The 13297-nt window shown below is 49.1% G+C and overlaps 1 protein-coding gene across 1 annotated transcript in view; it reads left to right on the top strand.

Moving 5' to 3' along the window:
• The first annotated feature begins 519 nt into the window (after positions 1-519).
• SH2D4B (SH2 domain containing 4B) overlaps positions 520-13297 on the top strand; it is an 81777-nt gene continuing 68999 nt past the window's right edge. The window contains exons 1-2 of the mRNA XM_059172497.1: positions 520-565; positions 1123-1353. Of these exons, the coding sequence (XP_059028480.1) occupies positions 520-565; positions 1123-1353 (277 nt within the window). The remainder of the gene's footprint in view (positions 566-1122; positions 1354-13297) is intronic.

Here is a 13297-nt window from a genome sequence, read left to right as displayed (position 1 = left end):
TTTGCCCCATCAAAAGATTCACAGTTGCCAGTGGAGGTCAAATTTGAAAGTTGGGTAGAGTCCCAAGACGGTTGCTTAGGGACTGGGTAGCCGTAGGCAGGTTACTTACCTTCGGGAGCCCAGTTGCCCTGTCGGCATGCAGGGGCAGCAGTGAGTAGCTGTGAGCACCTCTTAGACCCAGTCCTACCTGTCTGAAAGCAGCATCCCACTCTGTCCCAGCTGCTTCTGATTCAGGACACAAAAACCCCATATCATTCTGTTTGGTGATCTCCAGACACCTGCAATCAAAACCCAAAAGATTCACAGCAACAACCAACACTGAGCCCTGGAGGGTTAACCTGTCGGGACATGCTTGGCTTTAGGCGCTCCGGAGAGGGAAAGGAGAGAGGAAGTCGATCACCTTTCTGTCCTTGAACTCTATCCATAGTAAAGCCCCTTCCTGGTCTCCACTGACTCTGTTTTGTTTCCTTTCTGGGAGCTAACAGGGAGAGGGCAGAGTTTTAAAAGCATTACCTCAGGATGCCAAATGTCCTGGAAAAGAAGAAGGTGGACAAGGTGGCAGCAGGTAGAAGGAGAGGAGCCTAGAGATTCCTGGCTGGCTCCTCTGGCCTGTTTGAAGTTGGCTCAGAAGTCATGGAAGGAGTGGGCAGAACTGCCTCCTCCTCCTCTTACCCGCGGAGGAGAGATCGGTTCCTGGCTGGCCTGGCCAGTGTCATCGATACGACTGGTGTCGTCGTTACCTTCCATTAACAGATCACTCGACACCTGTCGGCCCAAGCAGGGCTGGGTCTGCACACCGCCCTGCAGAGCTGGAAGCTTTGACCCTCCCCATTGTCCCTGAACCCCAGGGGAGGCCCAGACACAGGCGCTGCTGGGATGTGGCAACTGGTGACCCGACAGAAGGACTAGATTGCTCCTGATGCCTGCCCCCCACCCCTCACCGGGGCCCGGCTGCCTCTTTGCTTCCTGCTGCCTGGCCCCTGTTGCTGTCCTGGACAGAGGAGATGCGTTTGCTCCCAAGCGGAGGCAGCGTGACGATGCTACGCAGACGAGAGACACCCTGAGTGACCCTGCAGTGAGGAGCCGGGGGTGAGGAGGAGCCCAGGGTGTCCTCCCTGGCAGGGCTTCCCGGGCCGGCTGCCCTTCTGGTGGGCGCACCCCCGGACATCATGCTGCAGCAGATCCTGCATGACATGTACATCAACCCCGAACTCCTTGCCGAGCTCAGTGACGTGCAGAAGCACATTCTCTTCTACAAAATGCGGGAGGAGCAGCTGAGGCGCTGGAGGGAGCGTGAGGCTTGGGAGGCCCTGGCCCAGGCAGAGGGCCTCAGGCCCCCGAAAGTCAAGCGAGGTATGTGGCTGGGAGCCACCAAGAGGTCAACCTCTGGCCTCCCAGGAGGTGGAAAATTGATTGCTGCCAAGCTTTCTTCTTCTTCTTCTCCTTCTCCTCCTCCTCCTTCTTCTTCTTAAAAGATTTTATTTATTTATTTGACAGAGACACAGTGAGAGAGGGAACACAAGCAGGGGTAGTGGGAGAGGGAGAAGCAGGCTTACCACCAAGCAGGGAACCCAATGCAGGGCTTTCAGGGCTCAATCCCAGGGCTCCGGGACATGACCTGAGCCAAAGGCAGACACTTAACGACGGAGCCACCAAGCATGAGTGTGATGAGAGCTAGGGACTCGAAATCCTTGTCCTGTGAGGATCTGTCCCCACTAGTCCAGCCTTTAGATTTCAACCAGGTCTGTGAGGCTCCAAGACTGCAGAGGGGGAGTCCTGATGGGGTGGGGGAATGGGGACTTGCTTGGTCTTGTTGTGGGAGGCCCAAATTCTGGGAAGACATTGTTGGGATCTCCAGCTGGGCCCAGACACCGGTGATGATCGCTTGGTGAAGGAGAGGGCATACTCTTGACCTTCACCAGTGGTTCTAGGATGGAGGACCAGCGTGCAATGAGGACATGCTTGTCCTTCCCTTGTGCATGCCAGCACAGTGTTCTCAGCTAGGGCCCGCGCAAAGCACCCGGCTGCGCCTCTCTATTTGCAGGTGAGAGGAAGCTTGGCTTGGAGAGAGGGTGTCAGGGAATGTCCTGCACTGAGAATGACCAGGCCTGAATGGCAGTAGCAGGTGCAGGGAAGAAACAGGCCTGACGTGCGTTTCGGATGGTTTTTATGCGGTCGTCTGCCTGCAGGCTGGTACACTTAGGATAAAGATGACATAGTCAGGACCTGGTGCAGGAGCCCGGGTCCTGCGAGGGACGGCCCTTCCTGTGGCTGCTGCACTCGACAGTCCCCCTAACAACCCTTCTCTTGGCCTCCATATGATTGAGCAGAGTGCAGTGTAGACTTGATCTGTTTAGTTTTCAATCCAGGACAAAGTCCTAGATCTGGTCTGGGCATGCAGTCTCCTTGGTGACCTAGCTCCTCTCTCCACTCCAGGCTCCCCACTGGACCATCTTGGCCATGTGCCACAGACCACACTCACACCCATCGGGACATGCTGGCTGGACCTAGCCTCTCCCTTAGCACGAACGGTTCTTCCTATTGGGAATATCCCCCTGCCTCCTCCTCCTAACAAATTCCCCAGGACTAGTCCCTGGCCCCTGGAGTCTCTGGGGGATGCCCTTGGTGCAAGGAAGAACTTGCTTCTTTGCAGGTGCTTGGCAGGCAGGCCCCCCTGCCGCTCCCCCCCCCCCCCCACTATCATTTATCATCTCTTCCCCTGCCTCTCCCAGTGGTCTCAAAGCCACTGGAGCCTGAGACCATCCTGTCTTTCTACCTTCCATCCTTTGGTCTAGCACAGAGCTGGCAGACAGTTAAATCTCTGTTTTGAATGAGACCTACAATAGGACCCCAAGCGGGAGGGCTCCAACTTGGTTGTGCGTGGCCAGTTTTTAGGCTGGGGCCTCCCGAGCTGGGCCATGCTGGCGGCTGCTTCCCTAGCTGGTGGACATGACCAGCTGCCTCTCCAGCCCCACCCGGCCTTGGCCCTGGGGCCTCACACCATCCGTATGGCAGCTCTTCTGGGAGGAAGACAGATGCCCAAAAATTTAACTGCAAAAACATTTTTATGGCAATTTGTCACACACTGACGTCTACATTTTCATGTGTAAATTATACATTAAACTCATTTGGATTTCTGGTGCAGAAGACTCTTTTCCGGGTAATTAATTTTCTGATTTATAAAGAATGGAAAAGAGGAGGAAACACAGTGAGAATTGTGTGTATTCCAGGTCAGGATTTTGTCCAGATCTCGGCTCTTGGCTTCAGTCCTGCCCATGGAAGTAACTGGGTGGACCATGGGGAAGCCTGGGGGGCTTGCTTGGCAGAGCTCTTGCTGCGGGGTCCGGGATGCACTGTGTGTCGTGCCCCTGTTCCTGATGGGGAAGCCGTGGCCCACAAAGTGACTCGATCTGCCTAAAGTCACCTGAATGCTAAGAAGTGGAGAAGGGAAGCTCATCCCGTGACTTTGACCTTGGGTCTGGTGACTGACGGTTTTCCATGCATTTGCTTCTGAACTCAGGCTTTGATTCCACAAATGATCTGTGCATGCATTCACTTGTTCATTCCTTCATTTATTCCTTCCCTTGTGCAACATTGCCAAGTGCTGACTTTGGTGAACGGGACAGGACTGTGACCGTTGAGACTGTGGGATACAGCCGACTGTAATGTTGGGAGCAGGGCTTGGCACACAGCCGGGGCATGGTGGCTCAGTGCCGGAGTAAGTGGAGACATGCCCTACTGGCTGGATCCTCCCTCTTCCTTGCCCTCGCCATCCCCATCCCATTCCCGGTATGCCTGGGAGGAAGCATCTGCTGTGCTTTGCCGAGGTGTGGATCCCCTTGGGATCCCCGAGCACACTTCACTCAGTCCTGGTGAGCCTGGAATGATACTTTGCCTCCTCCTGCCCTGCCCCAGTTCTGTCTTGTCCCCTAAATCCTCCTTCCCACTGGCTCTTTTCTAAGGACATTTCCCAACTCCTAGCAGACCTGACCTTGCTGTCCCAGGGGCCCCAGAAGGCAGGGCAGGGCAAGGTGTGCCCCGTCTTTGAGAACTTTCCTGCTATCCAGTCATTCCTGGAGAGGATAGTAGTAAACACTGGTGATACAGATCATTCTGGTTTACAGCAACTCGAGGGCTTTGTGGATCCTTGAACACACCCTTGGGGTCCATGAAGAAATGGGCTGGGTTAAAGATGACAGTCATGGCTGGGCACACATCACTCCCCTGACCATGGGGGCACGTCTTTCCTTGTTGGCACCTTATACTTTGGTGAGAATCTTCTGATGTTCTACCTTGCCGTGGAGAACACAGACCCTCAGCTTTGATTTCCTATCTACCCTCATGCTTGCTGTGTTGTCCCATGTCTGACAGGAATTAGTGCTGTTATGCTGAGGCCCTGGGAAGGCATGCTCTAACACTGTGTTCCTGTTAGATCGAAGCCAAGCTCCTCCAACATGACCATGACCTTCACACTCTCTTCCCCTGTTAAGAGCCCTTTCTCCACAAAAACCCATGCCACACATCAGGAGTTGTAGAGCCTCACAACCTTTGGCCCTTCTGTGCTTGCTCAGTCATCCTTGTTTCTTGAGTGTGGACCTAGGTGTTGTCTGGGACAAGGGCTCAGGAGACAAGTTCCCATAGTAGCCAGACCCAGGGAGCTTCCCCACTCGGACCCATCTGTTCTGCCATGACGCACAGTTTCTGTCAGTGTTAAAGTGATTCCTCCATGACCACCTCTGTACCCATCTGCAGGTACTTTCCCTGGGAGCCAGACATCTTTCCCCACCCTCCTTCGTGGCTCACGCCAGTGAACCAAGGCTGCACACTCACAGGGTGCCTCCTCTCACCCACACGGCCAGTTCTGGGCCTGCGTCTTCCTGTGTTGGCTCTCTGGCCTGCCCCTTACTCCAGCCTGGGGAGTGTTCTAAGTCCTGTGGGCTCCGGCCCTCTCCACCTCCATCCCCTACCTCTGCCTTCTTTCTCTTTCCTGGGAGTCAGTCAGTAACCATAGCAACCTTGCCTCCTGGGCCAGGGTCCCTCCTAGCCTCCGTGTCCTCCTCCTTCCTCCTGTACTTGCCTGCACATGTTCCTAGTGTGGCCATGTCATCTCGCTGCCTCAGTGGCTTCCATTGTATTCAGAGGAAACAGGACCCTTCCGGTTGGCCAGCTGGCCGTGTCCCCTCTCCAGCCTACACTCCACTGGTTTGTGTCCCTCTGCGGGGAATGCACTCTCCCCAAATCCTCACGGGGCTGAGTCCTCCCCTGACCACCCACCCTCTAAGGGTCCCATTTCCATCTCTCTCTTACCACACCCTAGAGGACTTTCTTTACAGAACCTTCCAGAACGACAAGTGTCTTTTTAACAAAATTGTGGTGAGATACACACAACATGAATTTTACCATTTTAGGTACATTAAAGTGTTCATTTCAGTGACAGCACATTCAAAGTGTTGTGTAGGGGGCACCTGGGTGGCTCAGTCCATAAAGTGTCTGATTCTTTTTGTTTTTTTTTTCCCTAAGATTTTATTTATTTGACAGAAAGAGACACAGCGAGAGAGGGAACACCAGCAGGGGGAGTGAGAGAGGAAGAAGCAGGCTCTCCACTGAGCAGGGAGCCAGATGTGTGGCTTGATCCCAGCACCCTGGGATCATGACCTGAGCCGAAGGCAGAGACACCTAACGACTGAGCCACCCAGGTGTCCCAAGGTGTCTGACTCTTGATGTCTGCTCAGGTCATGATCTCAGGGTCCTGAGACCCAGCCACGCCTCCAGCTTGCAGTCAGCTGGAGTTTGCTTGAGATTCTCTTCTCCCTCTGCCCCTCCCCTGGCTCCTGTGTGTGCTCTCTTTCTCTCAAATAAATAAATAAATAAATAAATAAATAAATAAAGTCTAAAAAAAAAAAAATATTGTGCAACCACCACCACCATCTAGTTCCAGAACATTTTCAGCTTGGGAAAGAAACCCTTTACCCAGTAAGCACTCACGCCCCATCTCCCACCCCCCACACACACCCCCTTGGCCCTTGACAACAGGGCTGGTCTGTTTTCTCTCTCCATGGATTTGCTGCCTTTTTTTTTTTTTAAATGTATCTATTTGCCTGTTTGTGGTCTGTCTCTTCCATTAGCCTGAAGGTGCTGTGAGGCCATTGCTGCATCGCTGGCTTCTGTGCCAGCATCTGGATGTCTGGATGCGGGGGTGGGGGGGTGGGGGGTGGGCGTGGATGTGCAATTTGCCCACACCTGCTGTGTCATAGGAGCTGGACCGAAGGGGCGAATAGTAAAGCGTTGAGTGAACGGCTGTGCGCTGTGCAGCCTGACTCCTCCTCTAGACCTTGAAAATCTGCATCCAAAGTATCAAAGTCACAGTACACTTGTGTTGGGGGATGGGTTATAGAAGCTGAACTACATCTCTAACAACATGAAGTCCTGGTGATTCTGTCACCTTTTCACTCAGACTTATACCTCATTTCAGTTTCCTTCCTTGTTTTAGGATTTTGACTTGGATGTGAGCTTGACCAATAAGACTTTTTCCCCATGCATCTTTTTTTTTTTTTTAAAGATTTTATTTATTTATTTGGCAAAGAGAGATCACAAGCAGGCAGAGAAAGGAGGAAGGAGGCTCCCTGCTGAGCAGAGAGCCCGATGTGGGGCTCATTCCAGGACCCTGGGATCATGACCTGAGCTGAAGGCAGAGGCTTAACCCACTGAGCCACACAGGCGCATCCCCCACACATTTAAAAAATTTTTTAAAAAAATTTATTTATTTGAAAGAAGGAGAGAGAACGCATGAGCGGGGAGAAGGGAAAAGGAATAGGGAGAAGCAGACTTCCTTCTGAGCAAGGAGCCCGATGTGGGGCTTAATCCCAGGACTCTGGGATCATGACCTGAGCCAAAGGCAGATACTTAACCGACTGAGCCACCCAGGCACCAATTCTTAGTGTATATTTGCGTCTACCTATTTTTGTTTGTTTGTTTTGTTTTTTCTAGCTTCTTGGTACCATATTAAAGAGCATATGCTGTTTTAAAATTTATTTTAGGGGGTGTCTGGCTGGCTCAGTCAGAAGAAATTGTGACTCTAGATCTCAAGGCTGTGAGTTCGAGCCCCACTTTGGGTGCAGAGATTATTTAAATACATAAATATTTTAAAAATTTAGTTTTAAGAATATACTGGAACACTTTTTAATCTATCTTTATCAGGAATAAAACATTATATGCTGAGGATGAGAAATATAAGGATTTAAAAATATTTTTCTTCATGATTTTCTTGGTATAATCAAGAAATTTTAGATTGATTTTATTTACCTTATTTGACCTTTCAAGATATACATCTTCTGCTTATAGTAGGGATTTCTTAGTTAGTCATAGTTACAGTAATTACTTGGACATTAACTCCACATTGTACCAGTGTCATTATTCCCTACGTTTCCTTTTTCCTCTGAGGGGAAAGTGATCAATGTTTTATTCCCCCTTTGTCCCTTTGCACAAATAGTTTGGCCAACCTAGCTGCATACCCCTCACTGTGGGCCTCAGCATGTCACACTTAAACGTCAAGGGAAACCTGTACTTGACACTGTCTTCCGCTGCATCCATGTTCTTGCTGACATAACGTGGTGGGACACGGTTGACCTTGCCATGTTGACTTCTTCAACCTTCTTGAATTCCAACAGTTTTTCAGTTGATGCGCTGGGGTGATGTCGGAGGCCATGACTTCATAGGATCATGGCTGGTAAGAGGAGAGGATGCCCCGGATTTCTGGACGAGAGTTGGAGCTGTTGTTCACAGCCCCTCTCCTGGTTACCAGGGACAGAGCGTCTAGGACATTGCAGTGGGGGAGGGGCTGGAAAGACTATTGCTGGAATCTCCCCCTTGGTTTCTCACAGGGCCTGCCATTAGTGCCCCATTCCTTTTGTTAAGAAAATATTTCCGGGTGGAAATATTCCTGGGTGGCTCAGTGGGTGAAAGCCTCTGCCTTTGGTTCAGGTCATGATTCCGGGGTCCTGGGATGGAGCCCCACATTGGGCTCTCTCCTCAGCAGGGGGCCTGCTTCCCCCCCCCCTTCTCTCTGCCTGCCTCTCTGCCTACTTGTGATCTCTGTCAAATAAATAAATAAAATCTTAAAAAAAAAAAGAAAAGAAAATGTTTCTTGTCAATATGCAAATATTCAAGGAACAATTCTGGGGAGGGGAATATTTAGTTTTGTTTCAGAGAATATATGTGATGAAGAGAGAAGAGGAGTCTGGGTTGAGGCTCGGTGTCCAGACTCTTGTGGGGGGACACTAATTAGTTTAATTAGTTTACTTAGGACACGGATTAGTTTAATTAGTTTACCTCTGGGTAAACAGGAGGTAAAAAGTCCCTTGTGGCACGGTAACTGGTGAATGGGGGCTGACTGTGGGTCTGAGGGGTCAGTCAGGGTGGCGGATGAGCAGTGCGGGTGGAGCCAGCTTCTGGGCACCGAGAAGTCAGGCAAGAAGAATGTCATGAGACGTGTGCGTGTGTGGTGACTGGGCTGTCCACCTGAGCGCAGAGAGCTATCCTAGCTCCCGTGACTTGCTGATCGGCACCTGCTGCTCGCAGGCTGTATTTGGGGGCCGACAGACCGTGTTCAGTCTTCTGGATTCTCACACCCGAAGGGATGCTCTATGAGCTCATTTTCTGAGGGGCTCAGGAATTAGAAATAACAGTCACTGATCAATTCTTCACTCTTGGGTTGGGTCGATGTTATTTTCAAAATGCCTCTAGCATGGTGGAATGGAACCGGGTCACCTGGATTTTCTTCTTGGTTCCATTTTGACCTTTGAAAGTCACCTGTGTGATGGGAATAACCACCTTTTCTCCACTGGGAGGATTCATAAAGCTTTTTCAGCAAGTGGGAAGAGCTCCTGCCACATGTGGGGTGCTTAAGAGCCCAGTCCTATTTCTCTCCTTCCTTTCCTCCCTCTTCCCTCCCAACGCTGGTGGCAGATCCTCTAGGGACTGGCTCAGCCTCTTCCTGGGAGCTCCGCCACTGGACCCGTCCGTGGTGGCTGTGGGACCAGCTGCCTCATGGCCTGGCCAACCTCCACTTTATTCTAGAGTCCCCGCCTTGGGCCAGTGGAGCCTTGCCTGTGTCTGCCAAATCAACCCTCCTTATGTGGTTTATTTTTTAGGACAAGTTGGAGGAAACTCAGTTATGTCACTAGAGGCTACTCTTGGTTCTTGGGATGCTGATAAGCACCTTTCCTGTGGATCGGACCAAGATGTGATATGGGGGATGCAGGACTGATCTGTGCGGAATTGCTGTGGTCTGTGGATAGGTGGAGGCATGGCATGTGTAGCCTGGGACCACCCTGTTTGTGACCGTGCGGCTGGGCGTGGGGCCTTGTCCAGGGCAAGGTGATGGAACAAAGGCTAGGGTGCTCTGACAACCTTGTGTGTGTGCACGTGTGTGTGTGAATGGTATGCGTTTTGCTGATACTTTGGGGCATGGAGATGGGGGCTGGGGCCAGACGCTTCTGTTCTACCTGCCGCACGGTCACAAACAGGACTGGTGAGCCTTCCACCAGCTTTGTGGACTTGACTAATGGGGCCCTACTTTCTGGTTTGCTAGCCTCCATGTTCTGCCTCTGCAGGGCAGACAGCAGGGTAGGACGGCTGCACTGGTGAGTGAGCTCCTGGGGGTAATGTCATCTGCAGTGGGGGAGGGGTTTCCAAGTGGTTCTGAGGACGTAGGAGCCACTGTGCCACATTCTGAGCCAATGTTGCGCGCACAGTGCTGGCTGCAGGGGCCTCTGGTTCCTTTGCAGCCCACCACCTTGGCCCCTTTTCCTTTCCGCCTCTCCCAAGCCCAGCGGTATGGTGCTGATTGAGGCAGCACCGCCTGGCCAAGGACGCCAGGGTCCATGGCTCCCCATGTCCTGTGTACTACTTTCAGAAAGTGAAAAGTCCAATGTCACTGGTAAACCACACCAGTGCACATTAGAACAGGAAGATAGGCAAATATCAAAGAAGTTTGCAGGTTCCCAAAGAGCCAGGGCCCTCTGGGATTGGGCAGGTAAGAGGCGGGCCAAGGGTCAGTGGCCCAGCAGAAAACTTGACTTTCCGAGTAGTTCCTTGTTCTCTCCTGGCTGCTGCCGAAGCTCAAGGACTTTGAGCGGATGAGTCTTGCTCAGCTCTGGATGCAAGGCAGCCCTTCTCATCCATGTTGCAAGGGGGATGCCTGGTGAGCTGTGCTCAGGTTTAATTTCTCTCCCCTTGCCGCGGGGGTAACCATGCCTGCCACCCCCCTGCTTCCCTCCCTCTCCACTTCCCTACTTCCTGTTCCAGGTGGGAGGTCAACAGGGGGCAGTTTCTGAGAAAGGCCAGCAGCTGGTATCTCCTGGCTCCCTGTAACCTGACCACCGGTCTCAGCTGGCTCAGGGTAGCTGTGTATAAGTAACAGGTTGCAGACAGTTGCCTGTTCCTCAGTGCATCTTTCCGAGCGGCTGGCATTACTGCTTTCCAGGGTTTTCTCACGTGAAAATTAGCATAGCTTCTTAGGGTTTTCCAATTCGGAACCAGATTTTGCATTTGACTTTGGGGTCTAAATTCTTTGGGGGGGGGCATTTTCACACCGATTTTTCTGAGGATCTTGCAAAATTACATGACTTTAGGCTTCCGGGGCATTTATTTCATTTAATTAATTTATTTTTAAATATTTATTTATTTTGTGGAGAGGGGCAGAGGGAGAGGGAAAGAAAATCTCAAACAGACTCCACACTGAGCATGAGATCACAACCTGAGCCGAAACCAAGTGCTGGACGCTTAACCGACTGAGCCACCCAGGTGCCCTCGGGGTTATTTACTTTTATCTTATCATTTCACTCATATGTTCATTTTCTGGCCACCGCAGTTGGGTTCTCGCAGCCAGACTCTGTGAGATGCTAAGGATTTAGGAAGTTGGTCTGTGCCCCTGGTATGTGTGTACCCCTTCATTTTACAGATTAAGTTATTTTGTGCCTTACGTGTTGTTCCACATAAATATGCTGGGCTGATAACGAACACCAGTGAGACTGGGGTCCAGAGACTTCACTGGCATATTGACTGGGCTGTGTCTGAACTGAGGGGCGGTGGGATTGATCGTGGGGGTATTGAGGATTTCCCAGTAATAATGACACCAAGTCCCAACATACATGGGGCATTATGGTATTGGTGGCAGATCTTGGATTTGTTTCTTTTTCTCCCAGGAGAGACAAGCCTTCTAAGAGGATGTTGCATGGAGCTTGGGGAGTCAGATGAAAAGCCATTTTACATTCACAAGAGTAGTTCTATTTCTTCTTCTTCTTCTTCTTCTTTTTACAATTTATTTTTCTTTTACATATTTCAAAATTTTATTTTATCTTTTAAGTATTCCAAGATTCATTGTTTATGCACCACACCCAGGGCTCTATGCAATACGTGCCCTCCTTAGTACCCACCACTAGGCTCACCCCATCCCTCACCCGTCTCCCCTCCAAAACCTTCAGTTTATTTCTCAGAGTCCACAGACTGTCATGGTTTGTCTCCCCCTCTGATTTCTCCCAGTTCACTTTTCCTTTCCTTGTCCTAAAGTACTCTGTGTTATTCCTTATGCTCCACAAGTAAGTGAAACCATATGATAATTGACTCTCTCTGCTTGAGTTATTTCACTATCATAATCTCTTCCAGTCCTGTCCATGTTGATGCAAAAGTTCGGTATCCTTTTTGATGGAAGCGTAATATTCCATTGTATGTAGGGACCATATCTTCTTTATCCATTTGTCCATTGAAGGGTATCTTGGTTCTTTCCACAGTTGGGCGATTGTGGCCATTGCTTCTATAAACAATGGGGGTACAGATGACCCTTCTTTTCAACTTCTTGAGGAACCTCCATACTGTTTCCCACAGTGGTGCACCAGCATGTGTTCCCACCAACAAGGCACGAGGGCTCCTATTTCTCCCTAGTCTCTCCAACACTTGTTTCTTGCATTTGGACCGATAATATCTTGATTAAATGTTGACATTAGTGCCCCCTTTATTTTTATTTAAACACTACATACACAGTGGAGACCTACATTAATGCCTTCCTAAAATTTTATTCCCCCATCTCTCTCCCAATATACAACCCTTATTAAATTCAGTGCACATCATTCTTATATCCTTGCCATTCTGTGATATATATTTTGTATTCACTATGTTGCTTAATCATTATATGAATGACATTTTGCTATATGCAACCTGAATTTAATTTTGTGGTTCTGCATTTTTAAAAGGCATATATTTATATTGTTCAAATGTATTTATTTTTCTTGCTATAGAGTATTACATGATAAAAAACATATCATGATTTATTTGTCCATTTTTCTTTATTGGGTATTTATGTTGTTTCCAATTTTTCATATTTTGAAGTGTTAAATTTGAATAATATTTTCTCATTCGGTTTTCTCTGAGCACATTTGAAGGAGATTCTGTAAGTTATGTACCTGAAGTACTATTCCTTAGTAATGATGAATAGCATTTTCTGCTTAACTGAATGTTACCAAAGATCTTCCAAGTGGTTGTATCAGTACCTTGTATCATCAGCAATTTGTAACAATTATTGTTGCTCCATATCCTTTCCAACACTTGCCTCATCAGACTTTTTACAAGATTCTTTCCAATCTTGTAGGAGTGAAATGATTGTTCATTCTTGTTTTTATATGCTTCTGTCTAATTAGTGATAAAGTTAGGTCTCTTTAATATGTTAGTTTACTGTTTATGTTTCCTCTCCCGTGAAATGTCTGTTCATATCAATAACCGGACAGCAACGTGTTAAGCTCAAAGAACAGAAAATCCAATCTGCAGGGATTTTCCTAGGTGGGGTTTGTTTTCCACCTAAGCAAAAAAAAAAAAAAAAAAAAAAAATCTAGAAATAGGCAGACCGGAACTGGGTTATTGGCTCTGTGATGTCATTAATGTTGCTGGTTCTTCTTTCATGATCTTAAATGGTAGCTTAGTATATTGGGTCTTCAGGTAGTTCTTGTGTTTTTTTTTTTTTTTTTTTTTTTAGCATCATGTGAAGAACAGAGGGAGGAAAGACTAGGTGTTAACTGTATCTAGACAGCAAACCTTTCTCACAGTCCCCTCACTACCTCCTACCTATAATAATTGGCCAGAACTTTGTTACATGGCCACCCTTTCCTGGAAGGGAGACAGAAGATGAGAACTTCAACCAAGGATATTGCTGTTTTGATTAAACTCTGTGTACTAAAACAAGGAAGCAACAGAAGGAGGGTAGAGGGCTAACCGGTAGGTAATGGAGGGCATTTGGGACACTATATGT

Source organism: Mustela lutreola, chromosome 4, assembly GCF_030435805.1.
Source record: "Mustela lutreola isolate mMusLut2 chromosome 4, mMusLut2.pri, whole genome shotgun sequence".
NCBI lineage: Eukaryota > Metazoa > Chordata > Mammalia > Carnivora > Mustelidae > Mustela > Mustela lutreola.
Note: the sequence above shows the minus strand (reverse complement) of the source record. Positions and strands in the feature narration are given on the sequence as shown.